The sequence below is a fragment of the Syngnathus typhle genome, linkage group LG16 (assembly GCF_033458585.1).
Source record: "Syngnathus typhle isolate RoL2023-S1 ecotype Sweden linkage group LG16, RoL_Styp_1.0, whole genome shotgun sequence".
Classification (NCBI taxonomy): Eukaryota; Metazoa; Chordata; class Actinopteri; order Syngnathiformes; family Syngnathidae; genus Syngnathus; species Syngnathus typhle.
This window is the reverse complement of record NC_083753.1, coordinates 5288258-5313770: the sequence shown is the minus strand read 5'-3', so window position 1 is coordinate 5313770 and position 25513 is coordinate 5288258. Positions and strand designations below refer to the sequence as shown.

Here is a 25513-nt window from a genome sequence, read left to right as displayed (position 1 = left end):
CATCTCTCCTTTTCAGACCTTGGATCATGAAAGTTTCACCATCTATTTTTGTCATATCAATCACATTTTGCAATGTCAGCCAGCCGATGAGGGCCCGGCGGAGCTTATTATATGCAGATTTTGCCATGGCCCGAAGGCCTCTTTGTACTCGCTCGGGTGGCGGCCATCGCTGCGTCGATGCCGCGTGCGCTTTTCGAGCCTCTTGTTTTGAAAACGTATTTGTGCATCGGCTCACATTGCCTCTCATTGTAGAGCATCGGAAACAGTCACAGAAATAGAATTGCCCCATCAAGGGATTATTATATCTAGGATGCGGATGATATGAGAATGACTATTTATCGGAACTCGGTTTGTGTTGCCGTAATAGAGGCGAGCAGAAGCTATGGGAGCCATGGACGCATGGGAGAGTCTGACGCTTTTTTTTTGTGGGGGGGGGGGGGGGGGGGGGGGTGCTGCATGCAGACGCATACCAAGTGTTTAAGTAATCCTTTCAAACGCTTTTTAGCATTTCATCACCATCAACTTAATACCAAACCTTAAGTGGGCAAATGTCACATGCCATCAAAATGAAAAATATTGTTCATCAGGGTTTGTTGTTTTTTTTTCTCCTCAATTAGTGGTCTGGCCTTGGCTATTGTTGGCATAGCAACATTCCACTTGGTCTAAATGATAGTGCCGTGGCCAATCAAACACAAGCGGTGACCCTGGAGAGACGGCAATAACAAATCCGCTTAAGTGCGAGGGTGGATGAAAGTGTCAGAGCGAGCGAGCGAGCGACCGACCGTGGTGTTGCACACACATATCACCCACCGTCTCTTGTTGAGCAGATACCTTTGACTCCAGACAGATGGGATCTACTTCTCATTTGTCTAATGCTACACATTCTCCTTTCTCTGCGTCACCTGTTGCCCTCTTCATCTTCTTGAAACTGCAAAGTAATTGACAATCTTTACCGGTATGTCTTTTGCCACCCTTTTTAATTGGCTCCGTAATCATCCATCGGCATCCATCCATCGGCATCCACCGGTGACATACGTGTGCATGCATGCGTGCGTGCACTGAAACAGTATTGTAAACATTTAATTGGGAGCAATCCCAAGAGTGAGCAGTTGCATACATACGTACCTTTTGATTGGGAGTTGAAGCCACAGCAATCCGTATCATCTTAAATCTTCACCCTGGTCTGAGTGAGGGCAAATCCCCTGGCGTCACTGTGCCAGTCAGGAGAGTCGCAATTCCAAGCCCCATTACTCTTAAGACAATACAACGTTGAGTGCCCGACTTTTTAAATGTAGGCCAACACACAGAAAATGAAATGATTTTGAAGTCGCTGTAACTCAAGAAGTAGAATTGTGCATCCAATCCGGCTTGTCCCAAAAACCTATTCTACGAAAAATGTCCCCGCAAAAACACAGCATAATGAAAAATGTTGATTTCAATGCATTTCCATAAAACAGTGGTTGCGTTCAATGCACTACCGAATGATATGCTTTCCATTCAAAGTGTCAAAAGCCCGGCCGGCAGCAGTATGATGAAAATACATTCAGGGGCGGGACTCACTGCAGTCTGTCGAGAGGGAGAAGGTTAATTGTGGCTACGCTAATTGAAATGTAATGGCCACCTTTAAATCCTTTTCAGCAGGCGGCTCTGCCTCACAATTTGGACATTCAGAGCTAAGCTTTTGCCTCCCTTTGCAAGTCTGCATAGAACCATTCTCACACTTGCACAGATAGATTTTGGTGCTAATCCGCTATATTTTACCGACGTACGGTTGTCACGGGAGGACAAGGCGCTCGTACAGGCGCGAGTAGTCTTTCTCTTTCAAATAACAATTGGACTTCATCTCCTGCACCGTCTGCTCCCAGAAGGACAACAACAATCTGGTTGTTTGTTTAGTGACTCTTCATTTCCTGACACTTAGGCCAGGCCAGGCCAGGCCCGGCCAGGGCAGGGCAGGGCAGGGCAGGGCAGCACTGCAAGCAAGAGAATGAGAGCCATAAAAGGACACTAGACCAACAAAGCGCTGAATTCATTTCACGCTCTATTGCTAATTGAAAAGATGACGTGATATACTGTATGAAGATGATTGAGAAAAAAGAAAAAGAAAAAAAAAGGCCCAACCCAATTGCGGACAGAGTCTAGTTTCGAAATTTTCCAAATTCCAATTGTGTACTTTGAGAGTAGAAATCAGGACTGATGTGTTGGACAAAGTCTACGTATTGTTTTTGGACATTTGAAGAGTAGGCGGTGTGTGTGTGTGTGTGAATCCTCCCTGTTGCGAGCTCCTGCCCCAAGGCTGTTGCCGTGAAGGGAAACGCCACACCCTCCTCGACTCATTCGTGGAATTGCAGTCACATACCCGATACAACGATTAAAAGTGTTTCAAAAAAACACCACCTTAAAATCAGGTTTGACACAAATGAGTTGCAAGACAACTTGCTTCAATCACTCTCAACGTAGTGACCCAGATGGGAAAATACAGCTTCAAATGTTTTGACATGGAGCAGTTGTCGATTGATTTTTTGACTCCTCTAGGTGGCAATGTTGGTTTGAATGAATGACTTTAAGAAATGGAGAATCAGTGCTCTTCCAGTCAGTCAATGCTGAATCCAAAAATTGCAATGTATTCCTTTAAATATGAATCCTTTATAGACATCATTAAAACCAAAGAATCATTTTCAATTTGGAGCATGATAATGAGGCATCATTACCTAATTACTATTCAATGTCACTTTCATGCCGCTCTTGGCAGCGAGTGTGAGCGTTAACCTCTGCCACGCAACACTTGGGAAGTGCTACTTTGAACACTTGACCCTTTTAATCATACACTCATTCTCACACAGAAGGCCCACCACACCTCTGAATGTTGTAGACTGACGTGACAGCCAGAGACCAAGTGATGTGGAGGGAATGTGACGCCAGGCGGGGCTGAACCTTCAAACCTGTATGCCTGGAAATGTTTGGAAATCAACGTCAAACAGTCATGATGTGAATGATACAGTCAAATCAGTCATGCAGTATTATGCTTGCTTTCCAATGTATTGCTACGTGAGTTTGTAAAATGTTTTTTGTCCATTTGCCTTCTACAAGCATGTGCAATTTATTTAATGACCTTCATACACAAACCGTTCCTAAACTCACATAGCAAAAAAACTCTTGAATCTCAAAGCATATTTATTGACACATCTCCTTTTCTGTTTACAAACTTTGATTTCATAAACGTGTTTAGATCTAGTTGTACTAGGTTCATCTTGTTTTTTCTTTTTCAATTAATTCTCTGGTTCTTCTATATCAAACCATTTCTTTTAGGTTTATTTACCTGACATGTTTCGGCGGAAGAATCCTAAAACAAATGGTTTGATATAGAAGAACCAGAGAATTAAGTGTTTAAATCTATTTCTGAGGCCACAAAATTTGCCATTTGACTTCTATCTGTGGGTTGCTGAGTCACCACTGCTCTTCCAGCCCATGTCACGAAAAGCCGACATTAGCCCCCACAGGAGTGGCACCAATCATTTCTCATCTCCCTCCCAATATCCTTAGCAGGTGAAACGTGAGCGAGCGAGCGAGCGGGCAGGCAGGCAGGCAGGCAGGCAGGCAGGCAGCAAAGAGGAGGCACAGGAACAAAGATGATTAACTGGTTTCCACTTCAACTGATGACAAGCTGCTCCGTTGTGCTTCGCATAATTATACACGGATCCAGTCCTGCTCATTCCTTTTGTGTTAGCATTGCAGATTTTTTTCAAACGCATAAGATGCCTAAATGACAGCTGACTGGAAGCCAGTGGCATACCAGTGACTATGAGTGAGCCCCGGCAGGCCGTCACTTCCCTATTGACCTTATCTACCCTCCAGCAGCATACTTGAGAATCGATACAAACGCATTTCAGCTTAAAAGTCCCTCCTTTGGGGCTTGATGGTAAAGTATAAATGGCCACGTTAGAATTGTTTTATTTTATTTTACCGCGACATACCTCTTCCAGCTCCTTTCCTCTGGCCATCAGCTAGGCCATATCCAGCTATGCATACTAAAAAAAGGGCAGCTTTGCCAATAGCTTCTTGCTTCTAACCCTTAACGTACCCTAAACAATCGACTCATAGTTCCCCCCAGAAGTAGCTTTTGACTACTTTTCAAATCCTCGCTGTTGCAAAAAGATAACCGTATCCACAATTTTTGCTTTGGCACTGCTAAAGGTGGTCAAAAGACCCCATGGCAGATGGAGCAAAATTGCTCCGGCCCAGAGATGGGCCACACTTGCACCTGGCCCACATACCTGAATGAATGATGGTCCTTTTGTGATCCACATCTGGCATCCACAATATGGGCCACATGAGGCCCATCTGTATCTCAGCAAAGTTAGATAACCAGAGCAGGGCCTATTCTCGGTCCAAAGTGGAATGTAGGATGCACTTGAACAGCATCCATCCATCCATCCATCCATCCATCCATCCGTGGTGTCAAACGTAAGTTGAAGGACAATATCCAAGTCCTATTTGTTGCCGCAGGGCATCGTTTTATACACTACTTTGCTTTCAAAGCAGTATCTTGTCAGCGAACCATGCCATCTAAACCCATTATACGAGGGAGGTAAACAATTGGACAATGTTCACCGCCCAAATGTGATGCTGCTCTAGTGCTCCTTTTTCAGCCCATGGGGGCAAAAGAAAAAAAAATCATACAAACAGAGAGGAAAAAAAAGGCTATGTCAGCTTCAAGGCAGGTACTGAGCACAGTAGGAAAACGTCGCAGGTCCCGGAAGAGAGGAGGGCACAATGTTAGTAGTCTGCAAGAGTGACATTTGTCTGTTAAAAGACAATTAATAATACAATCATGTGGAATATACATACGTACGTACGAGGTGGGTGGTCTTCCACTATCACCCAAATCCTTTGGGGGGTGCAAAACGTTGTCTTTTTGTCTTTGAATGCAAATCTGGCAGAAATAACATTGAAATGTTCATGCATACATGATGACAGTGTTTCGAGAAATGGGATCAAAGAGAAATGTGAATGAGATCCAAATTGCAAAGAGACGGATGAAAGAAAAAGGAGGCAGTATTACACTTGGAGTCCATCTGCTGAGGAGGGACTGCCCTGCCGCCGGCCGGCCCGCTGCCGCCGCATCCAGCGCACACCCACGCTCAGACAAAACACACACACACACACGCAGAGACGCAAGCAGACAGCTATTCTTGCCGATGGCTGACACAGATACTGCAATGCAGAGAGAGCCAGCCAGCCAGCCAGCCAGCCAGCCAGCCAGTAACCAAGGGACTGACTGCATGATGCTGCATGCTGCTGCATGCGTGGAGGAAGGGAGCTTTGATTGACAATGAGTAAGCAAAATATTCGAGGCGCTATCAAATTTGGAAAGCAGAAGTGAAAGGGAAGACCAGCTTTGGTTCAGAGTCATAAAATAGTAGAGTGGAAGATACAAGGTTGAACCCAATCTGATGCCCCGATTCTTTTGATATCATATTATTCCTGCGTTAACTTCTTCTTTCCTCGCAGACATCCTCCTGACCTCCACTGTCACTTAGCTCGTTTCTTTGGGCCAATTACTGAGCTGATGACTCCAACCTTTTGTGTGACAATACACTTGGTAACTAACCCCCATGATTTCTCTGCACGTGTACGATACATGCACAGAAATCTACACTAGCACCTCTAGTTTGTCCGTTGTAGCGTTCAATGTCCATTGAGCCGCACTCTTCAAGAAGTACACAACTAGGCCGCAGGCTTTGGATGCGAAGGCAATAATGTTGTCGCAGGAAGAAAATGTGCTTCTTTCTTTCTTTCCAATGCTCTCATTCGTGCAGGAATGTGGAGGCCTGCCCCAAGGGCAGGCTAAAGTGACAAAAGTTAAAGCGAGTGCTCTTCTGGCTGATGAGATCGATTCTCACATTGGAAATTAACAGGGCAGGATCAGTCAAGGGATAGGGGTCGCTTGAATCCTCAAGAGGCCCTCTCTTCAAAGGTGCGTCATCCATTTAAAACCGGATCTCCTGTAACAGGAATCCCCGTGGGGACAAGCGCTATAGAAAATGGATGGATGGATGGAATCTATTGTCGACGCGTAGAAATCACAAACGTGCCAACAGCAAGCACATCTGTCTGTGGAAAAGCAGCAGCAGCAGCAGCATTTGTATTTCGTTACCACGTCCAGCTCCAACACCGTGTCCAGACTGCCTCTGAGTTTTCCGCTCACACACCTTGGACTTTACAGCTAGCAGCAGGCAGGCAGGCAGGCAGGCAGGCAGGCAGGCAGGCAGGCAGGCAGGCAGGCAGGCAGGCAGGCAGGCAGGCAGGCAGGCAGGCAGGCAGGCAGACAGAGAAATGGGATCATCTGGCTCAAGGATATGATCAATGAATAGACGAGGAGATGGGGTCCTCCGTTTGGACGCCGCCGCCAGAGGTGGGGCAGAGCGTTCTGAATTTTGCTCAAGGTAGAACAAGCACTTATATGTTCCACCGCGCTGTAGGCCACATACACTGGGGCAACTAGAAGATATAATACCTTTTGAAGTGCCAAAGATTCTGTCCGTATTTTGGACACTCTGAGGACCTGCATATAAATGATGTACTATACTGTATAATTGCATCTCATCCAGTGATGACATTAAGCTTAAGGTACGTATCCTCATTGTCATTAGTGATGATCGTTAAAAGCCCAAAGGGTCACACCAAAGACCGACAACATCCTTGAGAAGCTAACAAAGGGTCATTCCGACCGAGGCAGCTGCTTCCGTTCTATGCTCAGATTTTGCTCTTAGAAACCCGATGAAGACTTTTGCGACCTGAATTTTGCTGGGCTAGTGATTGAGCCACCATTTTTTGGACCTCCAATACAAGCAGAAGTGAGCAGGGGAACATTTGACACGTGGACTGAAGGACCAGAGCTTTCTTTCTCCTGGTTGCTGTGCCGCTGCTCAAATGGGAGTGAGTAATCCATGATTGCCATCTGCTGGCAAAAAAGTATCTTGTGCTAGCTCGGCTTCTTTCTAGTCAAGAGCTTTCGTTGTGCATGTTTGGCTGGGTGTTTGCTTCCAGACTTTCGACGATTTGACCGCTTCTTTTATCACCAACAAATGATTTAGGTTTCACGACCTGACATTTCAGTTTCGGCTATCGCTTCCAAGAAAGAACGATGACTCATGCGATTTCTAAGACTCAAACAGATCGGTTGGAGCATTTCATTTCACTCTTGCTTCAGCACGGCAGAACGCTTCGAAATACACGTCGTGACTCGCAACCCTAGTGAGTGAACATATCCTGATTGAATTTGAGAGTCAACATGTGCATTGCGCACCTCATCATCAAAATACAGCCAATGCTACGAGTGAGAAGCACAGAATTGTCTGCGGATTCCAAAAACCTGATGAACAAGAAAGGTGATACTAACACAGTATGGAAAGTTTAGGTGTACTGTCCTTTCCACCGACTCCGAGGCCTCAAGGCCTCATCATCGGCGAACGCCTGGGGGCCGCTCGTTCCGTCAAAGCGACGTGCTTGACATTCCCAACGTGTCAAGCGGGATACTTAAGAAGCGTCCGGCGGGCGCGGTGGTACGTGTCACGCTCGACGACTGCAAAGGTAAGGTCAACGGCGCCGGCTAGCAAGCTCTCGGTGGCGTTGAAAGTGTTCCGATTTGTCGTGCTTGCGCAGATGGCGTTTGGCCTTCGCTCGCTATTCCTCCTGTGCATCCTCATCCAACTCTGGGCCGGAGCCGTAAGTCCTGAATTCTGTCACCTGTCAAAAGCCTATGTGATGCTCATGAAGAAAATGTGCAAATAGTGACGATGAATTCAATTTGCCGTGATTTCTTTTTATCCTGCCCTGCCCTGCCCTTCTAATTTCTTGCCATTTGTATTGAGTCGCATCAATTGGTTTTATTGGTAACCTGGTGCTTTTCTTCTTCTTGTCCGTCAGTGGTGTAAGCCCGTCAGTCATGCAAAAGGTTGGTAGCCAGCCCAATGTTGCTTTTTCCGAGCTGCAAAGGAATTTGCCTACGCCACTTGTTTTTTTTCCGCAGCTAACGGCTGCCCGAGAGGCTGGACTCGTCTCGACTGCCGCTGTTTCATCTTTCAGGGCGAGGAGAGAACCTTTGCCGATTCCGAGGTTGGGGAGGCCTGGCCACTGAGTCCTTGAAAGATCCCGTGGACCACCGCGTCCCAGCGACTTTTTCATGCACTCTCTCTTGTCTCCTCTCCATCAGAGCATCTGCAACATTCTTGGCGGGAATCTGGTGTCCATCCACAGCGATTTGGAAAATGCGGTCGTTAGCGAGCTGGTGTCCCGTGAAGGCGTCACAGGTGGCTTCTGGGTGGGATTTCATGATGCAATAGAGGTGAAAGGGCTACTTAGACACCATACTTGGTGCTCCGTACATCATCGTACACTCGATATTCAAGTCAGGATACGCGGTATTTGATTGGCCTCCAAATACACAGATGCTGGTTACGTAGGTTTTGGGGGCTTTTTGTCTTGAGCTACTCCAATAACCTTGCCGCCTGCAACACATTGCCAAGAGTCTCAAAATGTGACTTTCGGTTCCAGGCCGATACCTTCATCTGGACTGACGGCACTGATGTGGATTTTGAAAATTTCCAGTCTTGGCCGGCAGAGCCCAATAACTCTGGCGATTGCGTCAATGTGATAGACTCGGGTGAGTGAACACACCCCGATCACGTTGGCTGAGGAGTGGCAGGTGTGCTATTTCATCCTGTACATATTTCTTCCAGGCGGGGACTGGGGAGACGAGGATTGCACAACAGAGTAAGTAGTAAGTAAGTAAGATGGCGGCGCGTGCACACGCAGCGGCCTCTCTCTGTCCCGAACGGTGTTTTGTTTTGTCGTTTAATGTGGGTTTGTCCGACAGTTTTGTGTGTTCGTCTCGTCGCACCGGGTTGTGCTACAAGTACAGCGGGCTGGTTCAGCTCGACATCGGCGGAAGCGAGTTTTGTGGCGATCTGGACTTTGAAGCAGGGACATTGAAGGCGCTCGGTCTGCTCCGTCCTGAAGCGAGAGCGGGGGCGTCCGGGCCAGGCTGGCGGCCAACCCAGCTCGACCGGCCGTGCCTTCCTTTCTTCGGGCGAACGTTCGATCGCTGGGCATCAACATGCCTGCTGAGATCTACGAACCGGACAGTGCGTAACTGCTGTGCATCTGGAGCGGCTAGCGTGCTATCGGGCGGACCGGGCCATTGTACGAGGGGGAACATCGCGAGGAGGTGGAATGCGTGTCTACATCCGTGACGAATGGTGCCGGGACTCTGTGGTGGGATGCAAGCACTGCTCGCCTCTGGCGAAGTTTGTGATCTTCAGGCTTTTGGCGTCCTGAACTCTCTCCCCCGTTGTTTACTTGTATGTTACTCGTGTACTGTGTCTCGTCACCGTGGGATGGAGGAAACGTAATTTCGATTTCTTTGTGTGTCTTGGCATGAAGGAATTGACAATAAAGCTGACTCTGACTCTGACTCTGAGAGTTCCCGTATGTTTGCGCCAAAGATTGGTGACCTTCCAGCTATGCTATGCTATGCTATGCTATGCTATGCTATGCTATGCTATGCTATGCACTGCGCTGTCAGGGCAGGTAAAATGTTGCTTGCCTGTGTGTAAAGAGCACAACAATCCTATGATTAAAAGGAGAAATCCCATAACTGATATTGAGAGGCAATATTGATCTGCTGTCAAGAGAAATATGCGTACTGACATTTCCAATGCTGCTTTTGTGCATGTGTGTGTGTGTAAAAAGCGTTCCAGAATGATTGGACATCTTTGTTTTCAAAGGCAATTGAAAAGCGCAAATATGTCTTGATTTGTTGAGATGGCTCCCAAGTTATCTCGATTAGATCAGAGTTAAGCGGCAACCATAGCCGGACCACAAACTCGCCGCTTCAAGCGGTTGGCATCCTTCAACATCTGCAATGCCAATCTGTTGTGGCAAAGGTCAAGGTCCCTGGCTGGTGGGTGTGAGTTGAGGAGTCCTGCCTGCGAGTGTGCACGGAGTGATGGCGATCACGACAATGACGTGACGTCGCATTCACACACACCATTGCGAGGACATCTGCTCCCTGTTAATCGTGACCGCAACTTTCCACTTGTTGTTTCCAATATGCTCGCAGAGACACGCACAGCTGGATGGCTGTCGGTGCGTGTGCGTGTGCGTGTGTGTGTAGGGAGGGCGGTTGTGCCAGGAATTATTAACACACATGTTGACGTGTGGAGCGCACACTTCCTGCTCTGGCAGAAAAGGGGAAGGAAGGTACAGGGCCAGGAACTTTGTAGACAGGCCTGGCCCCAGTACCCCCCCCCCCCCAGCCCGCCCACTGCACATAAAAGGGCTGTCGGGCAAATGTAGCCATTCGCATCTTCCCTTCGCAACTTTGAATCGGACATCTGCTGTCGGATCTCTCAGAGGACTCGGATGGATTCTTTACGCGTCTTCTCCTTCTTCTTCATCGTCTCCACCTGGGGCCTTCTGCCAGGTGACAACACGCCACTGTTGTCATGGTGATACCATCACTCCATATACACGTTCGATTTACTAATCCATTCAAAAGGAGAAGGTATTTCATGACTTCTTTTGAAGTTGATGCCTGCTCCCATCCTTCCCTTTGAACAACACGCAATTAGCCTTTGGACGCTGATTGGAGAATTCTTTGCTAGTCCAACTTGATGTACAAATTGAATTGCTAGGCAGCCCGGAGTCTCTCTTGTCATCATAGTATATTGTGCTTTGTTGAATGGGTCTGGATGAACTGCAGGCAGGTACTTTCATTCTTTTACTAGGACACCATGCCGAATGTGGCTTGCTGGAATAAGCAGGGACGTCTGCTTGGCTACGGGCAGAACCTGGATTTACTTTCATAGTATTACAGATGCTAGCTTTTGAACTTTGCGCTGATAACAATCAAGCTGGTCCATCTCATCTTTGGCCTGGAGGACACACGTTTAGGATTTGGACACATTTAGATGAGCTGCACATGTGTTCCCATTTAGAGCTGCTCACCAATCATGCTGCTGCTGCTGCTGCTGCTGCTGCTGCTGCTCCATCAGTATTTGTGATTGGCAATGAAAGGCATTGATGCTTCTTCGCCATGGAAATGGCCATTAATACATGCGTACACGCGGTCATCGACGCTTGCTTATTCCACGTGTTGTCGGGATTAGTCAACGTTTGGATTCATTTCGATGTGCCTGCTTTTGCCGTTGGCATAACAGGAGTCAAAATGTTGTTGTCAACTGACATTTTATTGAATTTTCTTCCACACAAAAAGCTGATGAGGTCAGGGACAGGGACAGGGACAGGGACAGGGACAGGGACAGGGACAGATAGCAAGACCCTTGTTTTTAGGGTGAAATCAAACCATTCACCTGTGTCGAAAGCTACGTAATATGACGGGGGGGTTAGTCCCTGGAGAGGGGGGGGTCCCTTCACCATGAGGGGTGGGGGGGGTGGGCTTCACCATGAGGGGTGGGATCCCGTCACCATGAGGGGAGGGGGGGGGGGTTTCCCTCACCACCGTGCACTCCATCCTACTGAGTGAAGCTGTCTTTGATTAGCTGGATGACAGGATATTCCCCTTGATTGCAGTTGCCGTTGAAGTCGTCCAGATCCAGAGACTTGACATAGGCTCCTCCAAAGCATTCAGTTTCGATGTAGGCAACCTGAGTGGGCCACAGTAAAAAACATTAACCACTTAGTGAGGGACAGAAGAAATCTTCTGATAATTGACTACCTTGGCAATAATGGTCGCGTCACCGTCAATCGAAACGCCATTTGGGTTGTCCTGGCACACCTGCAAGTCAGATTGACATCTTGACATCATGTCTTCTCAGTGGTTGGGATGATTCATAGCATCAAATGTTACCTCATATCTGGCCCATACAATGGCTATTCCCATGTTGAGCTTTCCTGCTGGTACTTCCGCAGTAACAAAGAGCTGCATTGCAGCGTCCTAAAACACGACAACAAACCCTCATGTACCGGACAAGAGATACAAATGATAGCCCACTCTCCATTTATTAGCTGCTTGTCACATAAGCTAAAAGGCCAATTGAAGGAGAAGCATCTTTGGATTCATTCAAAGTGCCGCAAAGAAAAAAAAAAAAAAATCATGCACAAAATCCATCATGGTGCTTACTTACCGCATTGGGAAATTGTGGTGGATTTTCTAGGTCAACTTCAAAGGTCATCACATTAAAGAAGTCGACGATTCTGTGTATAAGACACACACGTAGGAGTTATTGCTCGTCTTTCAACAAAGCTGCCAAACAATATTTGTGTTTACCCGGCAAGGTTCGAGATTTCATAACTATTTTCAATGTCGTCAGGCACACCAGAGACGCTTGCAGTGAGCAGTTTTCCTTGCGGCAACTTCAATTTCAATTCCTGTTCAGGAAAATGCCATTGTCAAGTCTTCGGCAAACACAACGCAAATTTTCTCCTCGCTTCGAGGAGGATCGTTTCAAGATCTGACCTGCATGAGAAGTGTGAATGTTTCCTTGTCGCCTGATTCACCGTACACCCAAAAGACGTTGACACCATCAAAGTTCGCATCATTCAGGATGTCCACTATAGAATCGATCAAAGTCGGTCTGTTTTGGTGTAAGAATCTGTGGGGGGGAAAAGATCTCTTGAAGAACAGCGCTTTTGTTGTTGCGTGCTTCCAATCGGGAAATATGTACCCTGGCTCCTTGATCTGAATTTGTTCCATGACTACACTCATGACACCAACCAATGGAATGTTTGTTTGGAATGTGTAAAAATATCACGATAATATTGTGCTTTCTAAAACTATAGATTAGCTGAACATACTAGTTTCGTGTCATGCATGCATTGTTAACATTATGATTTAATAACGAAATTCATTTCATTGCGCTGCTCCTCCACACGGAGGCAGTCATGCAAACACAAACAGAAAAAGAGTGCCGCTTCTTCACCTACTCTAAATGTTTCGTAAGATGCACAATTAGTCATTCTATGCAGTGGATAAACAATCGGTACGTGGGAGTGTTGTCATTGTCTGTCAACGTGCGTTGCTCTCGTCTTTTTGATCCAATATCCAATGCTTCCAACAACAGCTAGCAATGCTAACACTTTTTTTGTACTTTGTTTGCATTAAGGTCATCTAGGGAAGTGAGTGTATGTGGGTCTTTGAAAGTGCATCTGTCTTTCTTTTAGCTTTACCTTTGGAGTAAACTTCAGCTAGCAGCTAGTGTCCTAAAACTGCCATTGTGATGCATTGTTCAATATTTGCGCTCGTAAGCCAAAGCAAAACGGCAAACAACGACTCTTATTTGGCAAAAGTGCCAAAACGTGGAAATTTCTTCCATTTGTTTTGTGACTTACATCTGGCTGTTGGCCATGGTCAGATCAACTTCAAGAAAAGTTTTAAGATCGGTATTGCTGTTGGAACAAACAAGATTCCATGTTATTCTTCAACATATTCATAAAGAAAAAACGTGCTCAAAGTCTGACCTGGTCTTTAGATTGTTGAAGGCTTGAACTTTTTGCACCAACCCAGCCAAGCTTACGGTAAACGGCGTCGGCTTGACGGAGCTAAAGATGAGGTGCGTGCACAGGTCTGGATCAATGTCCGTGGCAATGTCAAAGGGGTCTGAGGTTTCCTGATAGATGCACACCAGTCTCTTTTGTGCATCACCTGAAACTGCAAAACAAGCGCAGCACATTTGCTCCCATCTGCCCAAAATCGAGAGGATGATACAATTCTGTCAAGAATCGCTCGTGACCGTCGGACCATCTGCAAATGATTACGTGACGGCAACTTACCCAAGTGAGCGCTGACTGCCAACAGACCTTGAAAGGAATTGATTGACACACTTAGTCACAAGCGTCAAGGCTAGCAGGAAGCTTTGCAATGGTGCGCCTTACCTGCCAGAAGAATGAGCTTCTGCATCTTGTTGCTGGAAAGACAAATAGCGCTGCGTCCAAACGAGGAGAATCGGTCAAAATCGAGCGGCGGATAGGCCTTACTATCTTTTCTCGGTGAACGATGGGGATGACAGAAAAGGATGCAAACAGAAACAAGCAATTTGATGACAACTTTCACTCAACACTCGGAGATTCTTCCAAATGTCTTCATGGCCTTGGTACCTAACCCTTTCAGCCTGTGAAGGTATAACATCTATTTATTATTGTTGGGTTGTTGTTGTTTTTTTACCCCCTTCATTTTCCCAATGCATTTCAATCCCTCATCCTGCAACAATCATGCAATCGTGCATCGGTGACTTACGTGCTAGAGGAAAGCTGCGCGTGTCTCTCGGTGGAGAAGTGACGTTTGAGTTGGAGATGGTGGCAAATTTATTTAGTTGCTGACAGGGTGGGGCAAACGAATGTGTCCAATTGCTTCATTATGCCAATCAGTGAATTATTTTTACTTTTAATTGGAGTCAAGAGAGTCAACTTTAATGTCAACACGTGTTGAGTCAGTAGCTTGGAATTTGCAGGTACACGCCCTAGAAGAGTGGTCCTTCGCCCTGTTAGAGGTATTTGCATTCACCGAACCCCTCTACAGTGAAAAATACAATTCTTGTTTTTCTACCGGTGCACCAAATGAGCCGTGCATGCACATCACCTTGTTGGAATGCATGAACTCCAAAGAAATGGCATACGTACATGCCAGCCATCAGTGTGACTTGTGCTGTTGCATTTGCGAGACGATCGGAAAAGGCTTGTTGCGAAGAATTGGAGAAAATTCCCCTTCAAACCAAAATGGCAAACTTTGCGCGCTCCATCCACACCAATAAATGTTGAATCGTTCACTCTGCTGCGATTTTCATTTTCATTTTATGGTTGAGTTGACTTGAACTTTGGAGTATACCGCTTCACGGTGTAGCGCACAAGTCAAGTCGAACCAAATTGCTGTACAAAAGCAATTGAATCACATGAAGAATGAATGAATCACAACCAGACACCAAACTCATGGTATGTTTCAAAAGCCAAGGACAAAAAATGGTCAGCGAGCGTGCCGTGTTACAGTGGCTTGCAATCCCAAAGACTGCGTTATGCTCCCAAAGAATCAGCTCATTTGCAAGAAAACGATGATACTTGGAGAGCTCCGTTCTTTGTCAGGTGCTAGCTACGTGAGGTGGCAAAAGTTGGAAAACCACAGGTCAGGTCAGGTCAGGTCAGGTCAATCAAACGTTTGTGTTTCTCCTGAGAATCAAATGGTTTACAATTGTGCATATGATTGAGTATTGTAATATCTGCAGCATCACGGGTCCATTTCCACCTGCAAGAGGAATGTTTTAATTGAGCCAGCAGTAGCACCTGAAGAAAAGAAAACGCGTGATGACGCAAAGATCGGCAAAGTCAAACGAGCCATAAGCAACCAAGCCCCTCTATTAGCCTTCAACTAAAAAAAAGAAAAAGGTCAAGACCCAATGATTGTCACACACACACACACACACATCTGGGTGTGGTGAAATTGGTCTCTGCATTTAACCCAATACCAACCAACCAACCAGCCAGCCAGCCTACATCATTTGAGTTCAAAATGAAAGCATCCAACCTGCAATTAACTCTCTGTGATTACTCTAACCTTTTAACATTGCTTGCCACTTGGCCTTTGTCCACCTACACCGAAGACAGCCAAAACACACCCACTTTGCTTTTAATTGTGAAAATGATACCTCACTCACCATTAGACGATTATAAACCAGCTTCACCTGAAAACGTCCAAAACTCACCCTCTTTGCTTTTAATGGAAAAATGATGCCTCCATATTGACACACTTTCACATGCTTCATTTGATTCCATTTTAGTTTGAATGTGCACACCCTTGTACATTTCTCATCCAATGTGCTCTATTCCGATTTCCAAATATTCATCCAGGGTACAATTCTTTATTGTTTGAAAATGATCCAAACTTTTTACAAGTTGACTTTTTTCCCCAAAAAAAGTTCCAACATTTCATTTCCAACGGCACATTCAAAAAAAGTCTGGATTTGACCCCCCACAACATTTAAAAATGAGGATTTATTTGGATTTGCACTTTTTCTGACCGATTCAAACCATTCCAACTTCCGTTTATGCCGGTCGGCCGACCGATTCCAAACTTTCGGTCGTTTTTCTATTTCTGAAGCATGGCTGTCAAGCTAGCTGCCCCGCCGCAGCGCTCCTAGCTTCAGTTTGCGCTGGCAACTTGCAGCAGAAATATGTATTATTGTTATTCTCATCTCCAAAAGTTCCCAAGTTGGCTCAACTCATATCTCCAGGCACCGCCGCTCTAGTGTATTTTGGATTCACCTTGGAATGTCACTAAAAGCCTTCATTTCAACACACACAAATACATGTCATGGCAACCACAACTCCAATTGGATTGACTTTCTGTTCAGAACAAACACATGATGGCGTTCAATTTGTCTTTATCATGTTTGTGCTGGTCTCGTGTCTTCGGCCGGCGGCAGGGCCGTGCGCGTGCTTCAACCTGGACACCAGGCGAGCGCAAATCTTCCGAGGCTGGGAGGAGAGCCACTTTGGCTACACGTTACGACAATACAGCGCGCAAGGAAGACAGTGGTGAGGAGCACCCACCCGACACCTCTTCTCCTTTTTCTTCTCCTCCTCGTCTCGTCTGCCATATTTTAGCCGTCGTCGTGGCTCTCGTCTGCCTTTTTCCTAACCCCCGTCCGTTACCATTGGATTCTTCTTTGGGCTGACATCCCGCCAGGGAATGTTGCTCTCCCGCCAAGGGAAATTCCTTGACTGACTGACAGACAGACAGACAGACAGCTGGACTCAATAAGAGGACCTGCGCGTACTCCACGTGGTCACCTTCTTCTTCTTCTTCTTCTTCTTCTTCTTCCTCTCCTTGATAGTGTTTAGTGTGACGGGAAGGGCGGCGACGCCCCGCAGTGCGGCGTGGCACAACAAGCGCCGCTTTTATGAGTAAACAGGAAACGCGACCAGACCTAATTGTCCTTAATGGGCCTAATCGTCCTTAATGATGAGATGCGGTCGGTGTCTGACTCACACCCATTTTCCGGAATGCACATACACACACACGACATGTGAAAAAATTGACAATAAAGCAGACTCTGACTTTGACACACATGCAAACAAATGCAAACACGTACACATGCATGTATGCATGCTTGTATGTACGTATGTGTGCATGTATGTATGCATGTACGCATGCATGCATTGCCACACACGCACACGCCTGCCCAACGACCTCCTCACTTGATCAGTGCGTGCACGTGTGTGCAGGCTCCTGGTGGGCGCCCCCCTGGCCTGGACGGACGACCAGCAGACAGGTGACGTCTTCAGGTGTCCCATGGACGAGCAAAGCGCTTTGAAGTCGGCCAGCGCCTGCAGCCGCCTGCACCTGGGTGAGCAACAGGCCCCGCGGGGCCCGTCGATCTGACGCTTCTCCTACCGTTTGTTGACTCCATGTCACATGAGCAGGAAACGTATCCGTGGACAACGTGCTGGCGCCGCGTAAAAGCGGGATGAGGTTGGGAATGACGCTCACCGCTGATCACAAGGACGGAAGCTTTGTGGTAAGTTCCACGCCACGATGTTCCCCGGCCGGGGAGGTGTAGGCCTTATTATATGAGACGTACTTATTATATGATACATTGGTATTTCTTGTCATCTGGTTTTCGGTCCCTACTCCAACGGTCTGCAGCCACCGGTCTGAGGACCGGTATCAGTCTGTGGACCACTCGGTCACGGGCTATAAAGAAATTCTTGAGAGAAATTCACACGTCCGTATGTAGTTTGGAGGCACTAAGCTGGTCAATTTTCAGACCGTCCTCTTTGGAACGGTCTTGTCCCACGTCCTTCCTCCACAAAATGACCGTTTGGTCACTGGAACGGAATATCACCAAAGGTGCTAACACCTGACCATCGATGACAGGCTACCATGCTAAGATGATGGAAAGAAATCATTCTGACGTAAGATGCTATCCCGCGATGATGCAACATGGCACACCACATGGTGACACCTTTGTGTGGTCAGACGTGCGGCCCACGCTGGTCTCATGAGTGCGGGAGCTCCGTGTACACATCGGGAGTCTGCACTCACGTGGGAGCCGGCTTCCAAACGCTGGAAACGCTCACGCCCGCATTCCAGAGTAAGTGCGTATGGGTGTGTTGGTCTCCGTGCGGTGTCTGGTTTTCGGCATTTTGACACGCGCCGTCCGTCTGCTGCGCGTCAGGGTGCGAGACCTTTGTGGACCTGGTGATGCTGGTGGACGGCTCCAACTCCATCTACCCATGGACGGATGTCACAGACTTCCTGGTCAACATTCTGCGCAAGGTTAACATCGGCCCCGGGCAGACGCAGGTCAACCTCCTTGTCCATCCTCCTTGTCCATCCTCCTTGTCCATCCTCCTTGTCCATCCACTTTGTTTGCCCGCCCCACCCCGCCATCCCAGACCTTCCTTCTCATCATCCTCATTCTTCTCATCATCGTTCCCCCTGTCCTTCCCCTTCTTCCTAGTCTCGTCTCCCCGTCCTCCATGCACTTTGGTCTTTTCTGTGACCATAACAAGGGCCTGCGGCCGGACAGGTTGGTGTGGTGCAGTACGGCTCCAGGGTGGTTCACGAGTTCCGCCTGGGTGAGCACCAGACAATGGACGAGGTCCTGCAGGCGGTCGCTGACATTAGACAACGAGGAGGGGAGGAGACCCGCACGGCGTTAGCCATCAACGTGGCCGGGTTCGTTACTCTCCTTGGACATCACGTTGCGTCTCTTTGTGCGGTGTGTACCATCTGTGTGCGTGCGTGTTATCGTCGCTCAGGTCACAGGCCTTCAAGCGCGGCGGCCGTCCCGGTGCTCACAAAGTTCTGGTGGTAATCACAGATGGAGAATCTCACGACAGTCCTCAGCTCGATGACGCCGTCGCACGCTGCAAACGCGACAACGTCACCATGTACGCCATCGCGGTGAGGCCCCGAGACAAAACTGTCAACCCAAACACATCAGCACACTATAAACGTGATAACGCAACAACAGATGCACAACATCAACATGTGGGCGGGCAGTTACACACACAGAAACACACAACCCAATCAAAAGCCACAGCACCTCCTGTGTGTCTTCCACCATGCTAGCACTTTGCCCGTGTTTGCCAATGCAGAAGCACTTCCAACATGGTGGCACTTTCTTCTTTTGAGGTTCTGGGCTACTACAACCGCCGCGGCATCGACCCGTCGGCATTCCTGAAGGAGATCCGCTTCATCGCCAGCGACCCGGACCAGGATCACTTCTTCAACGTGACGGATGAGGCGGCGCTCAAGGACATCGTGGACGCGCTGGGAGAGCGAATCTTCTCGCTCGAAGGTAAGCGGTGAACAAAAGTGAGCAAATGAACGGCGCCGTGTCTCCGCCCTCAGCAGCCGCTCTTGTGTTTATCAGGGGGCGACGGGCTGGGTCGAGGCTTCGGCCTGCAGATGGCGCAAGCAGGATTCTCCTCGCACCTCCTGCAGGTGAGTACAAATCATTCCCATGCGTCTGCTATGGTGGATTGCAACATCCACCAGGTTGTGTAACTTAGCCCAAAAGCCAAATCCACTGCCAATGTTAGTTCCTACATACCGGTGCGATTCGTCCGTCTGTCTGTCTGGGAGGCAAAGTGACAGGTTCTGGGCGACAATCCAGACGTTTCCTGGACGCAGCCGTGCGCACTGGAATGAAGCGTCTCCACGGCAACGGCCGAAAGCCTCCTGAGTTTGGCGCTCACCGGAGGGTGTAGGGTATCACGCACGTGGAATCGGTCAAGGCGAGCGCCGACGTGGAAAGCAGATGTTGGACGTGCTCCCGGCGTGTGTGAGCCGAGCGGAACGTTTGTCATCCTGCTCCACCGCTCCAGAACATTCCTTTCGCACTTTTCCTAGCGACCCCTACAACAGAAACTTCACGTCATTGGCGTCTGCTTACCGTTGGATGCCAATCGACATTGCCCCCATTCGTCCGTCCATCTGTCCGTCCGTCCATCCGTCCCCCCTACCTCCCTCCCTCCCTCCCTAACCATCCATCCATCCATCCCTACCGGCGCTCTGCAATTGCAGGACAGACAGAGAAAAAAAAAACACTCGCCAGTCAATTTTCATCTCGAAAAACAATAGTGGTCACCAGCCAATGTCAGGCCGCATATGGACAAAGACCCGATTGGTCACTCGGGGCTCCTATGGATTGGGGCCACCAGCATGGCGAATGTTACGGCGCGTGTTTTCCACACAGGACGGCCTTCTGCTGGGCGCGGTGGGTGCGTACGACTGGAACGGCGCTGTGCTCAAGCGCAACTCGCGTGGCGGAAGTCTCCTTCCCGACCTGTCGGCGTACGGTGACCAGTTCCCCGAGGAGCTCCGAAACCACGCCGCCTACTTCGGTACAACGCGACAGTGGCGACGGGAGCGGCTGTCCGGCGCTGACGCTGCCACCTTCCGCTGCAGGGTACTCTCTGGGGTCACTGGTGGACTGGCACGGCTCGGAGGTGCTGCTTGCGGGAGCGCCCAGGTTCAACCACACCGGCAAGGTTGTGGTCTTCACCTTGGATCCCCGTGCAAACGTCAAGGTCCTGCAGGCGCTGGTGGGAGAGCAGGTCTGACTCCACCCCCAAACGGGACGTCATCATCAGAGTCCGAGGAAATCGTGGCATTGGGGCCATTTGGTGTGTGTGTGTGTGTGTGTGTGTGTTCCTCAGATGGGTTCTTACTTTGGCAGCGTGTTGTTGTCAATGGACGTGGACGGCGACGCGCAGAGTGACCTTTTCCTAGTGGCTGCGCCCATGTACTGCAGTCACGATGCGCATGAGATGGGAAAAGTTTACGTCTACAAACTTAGCACACGTTCCCAGGTAGGTCCACACATTTCCAGGTATACACGTATACACAGACAACACGTAGCTAGCTGTATGTGTGCTTACTGTGGCAGGCTTTGTTGGTGTTGCACGGGGCGCTGCTTCCGTCACCTTCTCTGGATTCCCGCTTTGGCGCAGCGCTGGTCCAGATCCCTGACGTCAACGCGGACGGCTATAACGACTTGGCGGTGGGCGCGCCGCTGGAGGATGACCATCAGGGAGCGGTCTACCTGTATCATGGCCACCGTAGGAGCCTTCACATGCACCACACACAGGTGGGAGCTGGAACGGAAGCACACGCCGTCCCCATTTGGCAATGCTTACAATTGTGTGTGTGTGTGCGAGATGCATCGTCACGCAAATGACCATGCCGAATCTTCCATGTCCATCGTCAGCGCTTTTCCGCTGCCAGCCTCGACTTGGGACTCAAATACTTTGGGCAAAGTCTTGATGCCGCCAAGGATGGCGACGGCGACGTGAGCGTGGCCATCGGAGCGCTTGGAGCCGCCGTCGTCGTTGGGTCAGTGTGCGCGCAGGCGTGACGTGCGGCGTGACCATGCCCACCTGCTCTCGCCCCTGCACCTCACCCCCCAGGTGTCGGCGGGTAGTGCGTCTGGAACCCACACTGACCTTCGAGCCCGAGAAGGTGAACGTTTTCCACAAGGACTGCTGGAGAGGAGGGAGACCGGTCACTTGCATGGTCGCCAGAGTGTGCCTGCAGCTTCACGACGTGGCCTGCACGCGCGCCGGCATCGCACGCCGCGTCGTCGGTATGTGCGGCGTGATGGGGTGCATTTCCCACAAGTAGGACAGTTTGGTGTTTGAAGAGTGACGAGAGTACGCTAGGAGAGCAGCTGCGTCTTCCGACTCTTACGTCTTTTTTCCACTGCTTATGGCACACGTTTGACTTTAAAGTGACATCACCTCGTTTGGATGTCAAGTTGACACGTTGACTCTGAAAACATCTGGACCGCATCAGACGCACACACACACAGCACAACCTGATACACAATTGTGCACAAGCACACACATGCACACAAAGACAAAACCTTGTGACTATGAACAGCTGACGCCGCCCATGACTCCGCCCCTTCAGCTGTACGTTACCATCTGAATTTGGACGAGAAACGAGTTCCTCACCGAGCTGTTCTTGATGAACGCGAACGTCTTCAGACGCAAAGCATGACCCTGACGACCGGAGTTGAACAATGCCAACGACACGCCTTCACAGTGCAGGTGGCATGCACGCACGCACACGTGCACGTCAAGTGGCAAGGCCGCAACGACACAACAGTCTGCCATGTCCTGTGAATAGGACACCATGGATTACAGCCGTCCGATCGCGGTGGGGCTGGAGACGGGGCTACGGGCCGGAGACGACGGGCCGTTGCTGGACCCCGATTGGCCGACCGCACTGAAGGCCGAGGTGAGGTGGACACTCCCTGGATGCTCCTTTGACCCATCGTTAGCACGTTGATGCTGCTACAACGCTTGTGTGATAGAATGCACAAACAGAGTGAGCAGTAGCATTTCGTTTTGCTTCAATGACCTGAGTATCAAGCTGCCTGGCTCTGTTCTTTCTGTTGCAGCTTCCATTTTGGAACGGTTGCACACATGAAGAAGCCTGCGTTCCAAACCTCATCGCTGACAGTTTCACCGACCTCACAAGTGTCCAGTGAGTCACGCACGCACGCGCACATACATTGTTCTACACATGCACAGAGTAAAAAGTGTAAACAGCGTTAGTGTGTGTGTGTGTGTGTGTGTTGTGAACGCGTAGGCACTTGTGCGCTTCCCCAGAGGAGTCGTGGCGGCGGGCATGCCGCCAGCAGGGGGCCGGCGGCAGCGCGTGGGTGATAGAGACACGGCGGAGGAGGGTGGCACTCTTCACCCGCCTGGAAAACCACGGAGAGAACGCCTACGGGACATCCGTCCTGCTCTCCACATCGCCAAACCTGATCTTCGCCGGCTTGGTCGTCAAGGTAACCGAACTTCCCATGGCGTCCGATCAGGTGCCTCTCCGCTGGGAAGGCGGAAAGGATGAAGGGTTCCCTTCCAGACCGCCAGATGGCTCAAAGGGATTTCTCTGGGCCCACCAGGACCAGTCAGACGTGCAGATGGAGTGCTTCCCACAAGAAAACAATCAAAGCAGATGCAACATCAGCGCACCTCTCATGAAGGCCTCGTCTCAGGTACGTCAGGTCAGGACAGGACAGGACAGGACAGGACAAGACAGGGCAGGACAGGGGTGACGGGGACCTGTCCCTCCAGGTGACCGGGGTTGATGATGTCCCCGCCCTGATCAAAACCAGACAAATGTTTGTTTTACTCGTCCAGGTATTTTTCCGAGTGGAGTTTGAGTTCAGTTCTTCTGTCTTTCTGGACCACCTTCATATCGCTGTGGCAGCCAGCAGGTCAGATCACACATGCACACTTACAGTAAAGTACGCATGAACTCGCTCGCTCACTCGCTCGCTCACTCCCTCACTCACTCGCTCACTCACTCACTCACTCACTCACTCACTCACTCACTCACTCACTCACTCACTCACTCACTCACTCACTCACTCACTCACTCAGTGTGCGCGTGTGTTTCAGTGAAGGCAAAGACGCTTTTCCCGAAGACAACAAAAACGACATCACCCTCCCTCTGAAATACCAAAGCGAGCTCCTCTTCACCATGTCAGTCATTCATGCGTTCAACATAGCCTTGTCGACCAATCAAATGACAGATGGTCTCTCTTATCAGAGATCGACGGCCCTCTCGCTTTGTGATCCAATCAGAAGACGACGACGACGACGACGTCTTCCCCACCTTCAACGTCTCCTTCTACGTACGTCCGTCGGATGGCTTTAGTTTCCATTCCACATGCCATACGCAGATTGCACGTGCCGTTATTGTGATCATCGTTTTTTTCAAGATACCGTGCGCCTCTAAAGTCCATGGATATGTGCGTCTCGCTTTCAGCTGGAGAACCTGTCGTGGTTCCCTGTGGAGGGTGTGACGTTCAGGGCTGACCTTTGGGCCGTGAGTCTCCATGGCAACCGTCTGCTCAGCCTCACCCACTGCGGCTTGGACCGGAATGTGGACGCTGGCCGAGACCAGGTGCGTTCCTCAGCCCCGCTCGTCTGGCTGTGGACTCATTTCCACCTCCGTATCCGCAGGCAGCCGCCTCTTGCGTCCTGACGCAGCCCGCCGCGAGCGATCACGCCACGGCGGAGGACCTTACACGCCTGACGCAGATGGTTCGTCTATGTGTGTGTGTGTGTGTGTGTCTGAGTGCGGGTGTCCCCAAATAACGCTGTTTACGTACGTGCACGCGTCCAGAATCAGAGTAACAGCGCGTGCGTGACGGTGCAGTGCATTGTACGTCTTCCCGCCTACAAGCGGGTGAAGTTGGCAAAAGGTCGGTGGCCTCCAGCCTTTTGTCAGCAACTGACCGACAATAGGCACCTCCAAAAATATTGTGCGTGCGTGCGTGTGTGTCTGCCTGAGTGCCCTTTAGGTGGTCTTCAAGTCTCTTGAGGTTTTGGTCAGTGCACATGTCCACTTGGATGCCTCCACTTCTTTCTTCTTGCAGGAGGAGCGTCCAGTCAGACAGGTGAGGCTGTAATACATCTGTAGGCACAGCTAGGGCGCCATCTTTCCTCCAAACGCTTTCCCGTGTGTGTGATGTCGCGCAGACGGTGGTGGAGCTGACAAAGGAGCGGGCGTCCGAGGCCATCTTGGTGGCTGTTTTCCTGGGCAGTTCAGCTGGAGGCTTTCTCGTGCTCGCTGTCATTGTGCTCGTGCTCTGGAGGGTGCGTACCTCCATATGCGCGCGCACACACAACACATGCAAATGCACTTGCTTGTGTGTGCAGCTGGGCTTCTTCTCCAGAAAGAGGCGGAATCAGGAGCAGGCCGAGTCAGCGGCTAATGGCAAGCCAGGAGAGGAGGGACTGTGATGATACCACGGCAGCAGCCGCATGCATTGGCATCACTAATGATGTTTCTAGTCTTTGAGATGGGGCGGCGCTTGGGGAGGCCATCGGACCTTGCAGCACCATGGCCACCCCTCACATAGTTACTTCTATGAAGATGGCCACTAGGGGGCTCCCTGCTGGCGACTGGCAGCCATATTGGCCACCCATTTCACTGACGTTCGCAATGACCCTTGATGTCAGCTCAGCTCAGCTCAGCAGTTCATTTTTTGCAATCAAATAAGAAACGTTAGCTTTCATAAGAGTATTGCTTTGCTGGAGTAATCAGCAGTGATGGATTGTGATAACCATAGCGCTAGCCCTAAAGCCAAGCCTGCTTCGTGCTCGTCGTTGCAACTCCGACATTTGAACAAAACCATCAAGATCACTTTAAGATTGAAGGAAGAAGACCTGTCGTGTCTTACAGTTTGACATTTTTTTCATCACTCTTTTTACTTTTCAAAATAAAACATGTTCTTGTTGACATTGACATTGTTGGGGTTATTTAGTTATTATTATGATTACTTTTATTACTCCATATATCTTGAAATGATTTCTAGTTTTATACTTGATATGTTTTTTGTCTTGTGAGTTGTAATTTGAAAAACAATAACCAAAGGTAGCGGAGAAATTGTAGGGACATGGAGAGTGAATGCGTGAATGCCGGGTCACTTTGACCCTGTTGGATGATTAACGTCTCCAAATGAATGACTGA

General features: G+C 49.3%; 3 protein-coding genes across 4 annotated transcripts; 2 read left to right on the top strand and 1 right to left on the bottom strand.

The window, feature by feature from the left end:
* Positions 1-6289: 6289 nt before the first annotated feature.
* Positions 6290-8779, top strand: LOC133169601 (lactose-binding lectin l-2-like). Its single transcript, XM_061301943.1, has 7 exons — positions 6290-7593; positions 7666-7728; positions 7930-7957; positions 8033-8118; positions 8216-8347; positions 8557-8665; positions 8742-8779. The coding sequence occupies exons 1-7, from the start codon at positions 7408-7410 to the stop codon at positions 8777-8779; spliced, it is 642 nt and encodes a 213-aa protein (XP_061157927.1). The 5' UTR covers positions 6290-7407.
* Positions 8780-10325: 1546 nt separating this feature from the next.
* Positions 10326-25288, top strand: LOC133168876 (integrin alpha-11-like). 2 transcript variants are annotated; one of them, XM_061300542.1, is made up of 29 exons: positions 15452-16545; positions 17236-17357; positions 17434-17528; positions 17990-18104; positions 18189-18316; positions 18543-18691; positions 18775-18919; positions 19151-19316; positions 19392-19462; positions 20217-20364; positions 20429-20577; positions 20680-20832; positions 20910-21110; positions 21231-21355; positions 21430-21605; positions 21932-22071; positions 22151-22261; positions 22425-22510; positions 22616-22817; positions 22935-23027; positions 23173-23249; positions 23434-23517; positions 23585-23669; positions 23804-23941; positions 24001-24081; positions 24164-24269; positions 24340-24437; positions 24520-24636; positions 24700-25288. In XM_061300542.1, exons 1-29 carry the CDS (start codon positions 16322-16324, stop codon positions 24781-24783), a joined length of 3669 nt encoding a protein of 1222 aa, XP_061156526.1. In that variant the 5' UTR covers positions 15452-16321; the 3' UTR covers positions 24784-25288. The 2 variants fall into 2 exon arrangements, 1 of the variants encoding a protein (XP_061156526.1); XR_009718326.1 differs by lacking the exon at positions 24700-25288 and adding an exon at positions 10326-10486 and having other exon boundaries at positions 16434-16545; positions 24164-24437.
* Positions 11234-14409, bottom strand: LOC133168879 (chitinase-3-like protein 2). Its single transcript, XM_061300546.1, has 11 exons — positions 14258-14409; positions 13897-14001; positions 13795-13821; positions 13483-13672; positions 13354-13410; positions 12482-12617; positions 12293-12393; positions 12150-12219; positions 11873-11959; positions 11741-11800; positions 11234-11669 (listed from the first exon to the last, which is right to left on the bottom strand). Exons 2-11 carry the CDS (start codon positions 13919-13921, stop codon positions 11538-11540), a joined length of 885 nt encoding a protein of 294 aa, XP_061156530.1. The 5' UTR covers positions 13922-14001; positions 14258-14409; the 3' UTR covers positions 11234-11537.
* Positions 25289-25513: the final 225 nt, after the last annotated feature.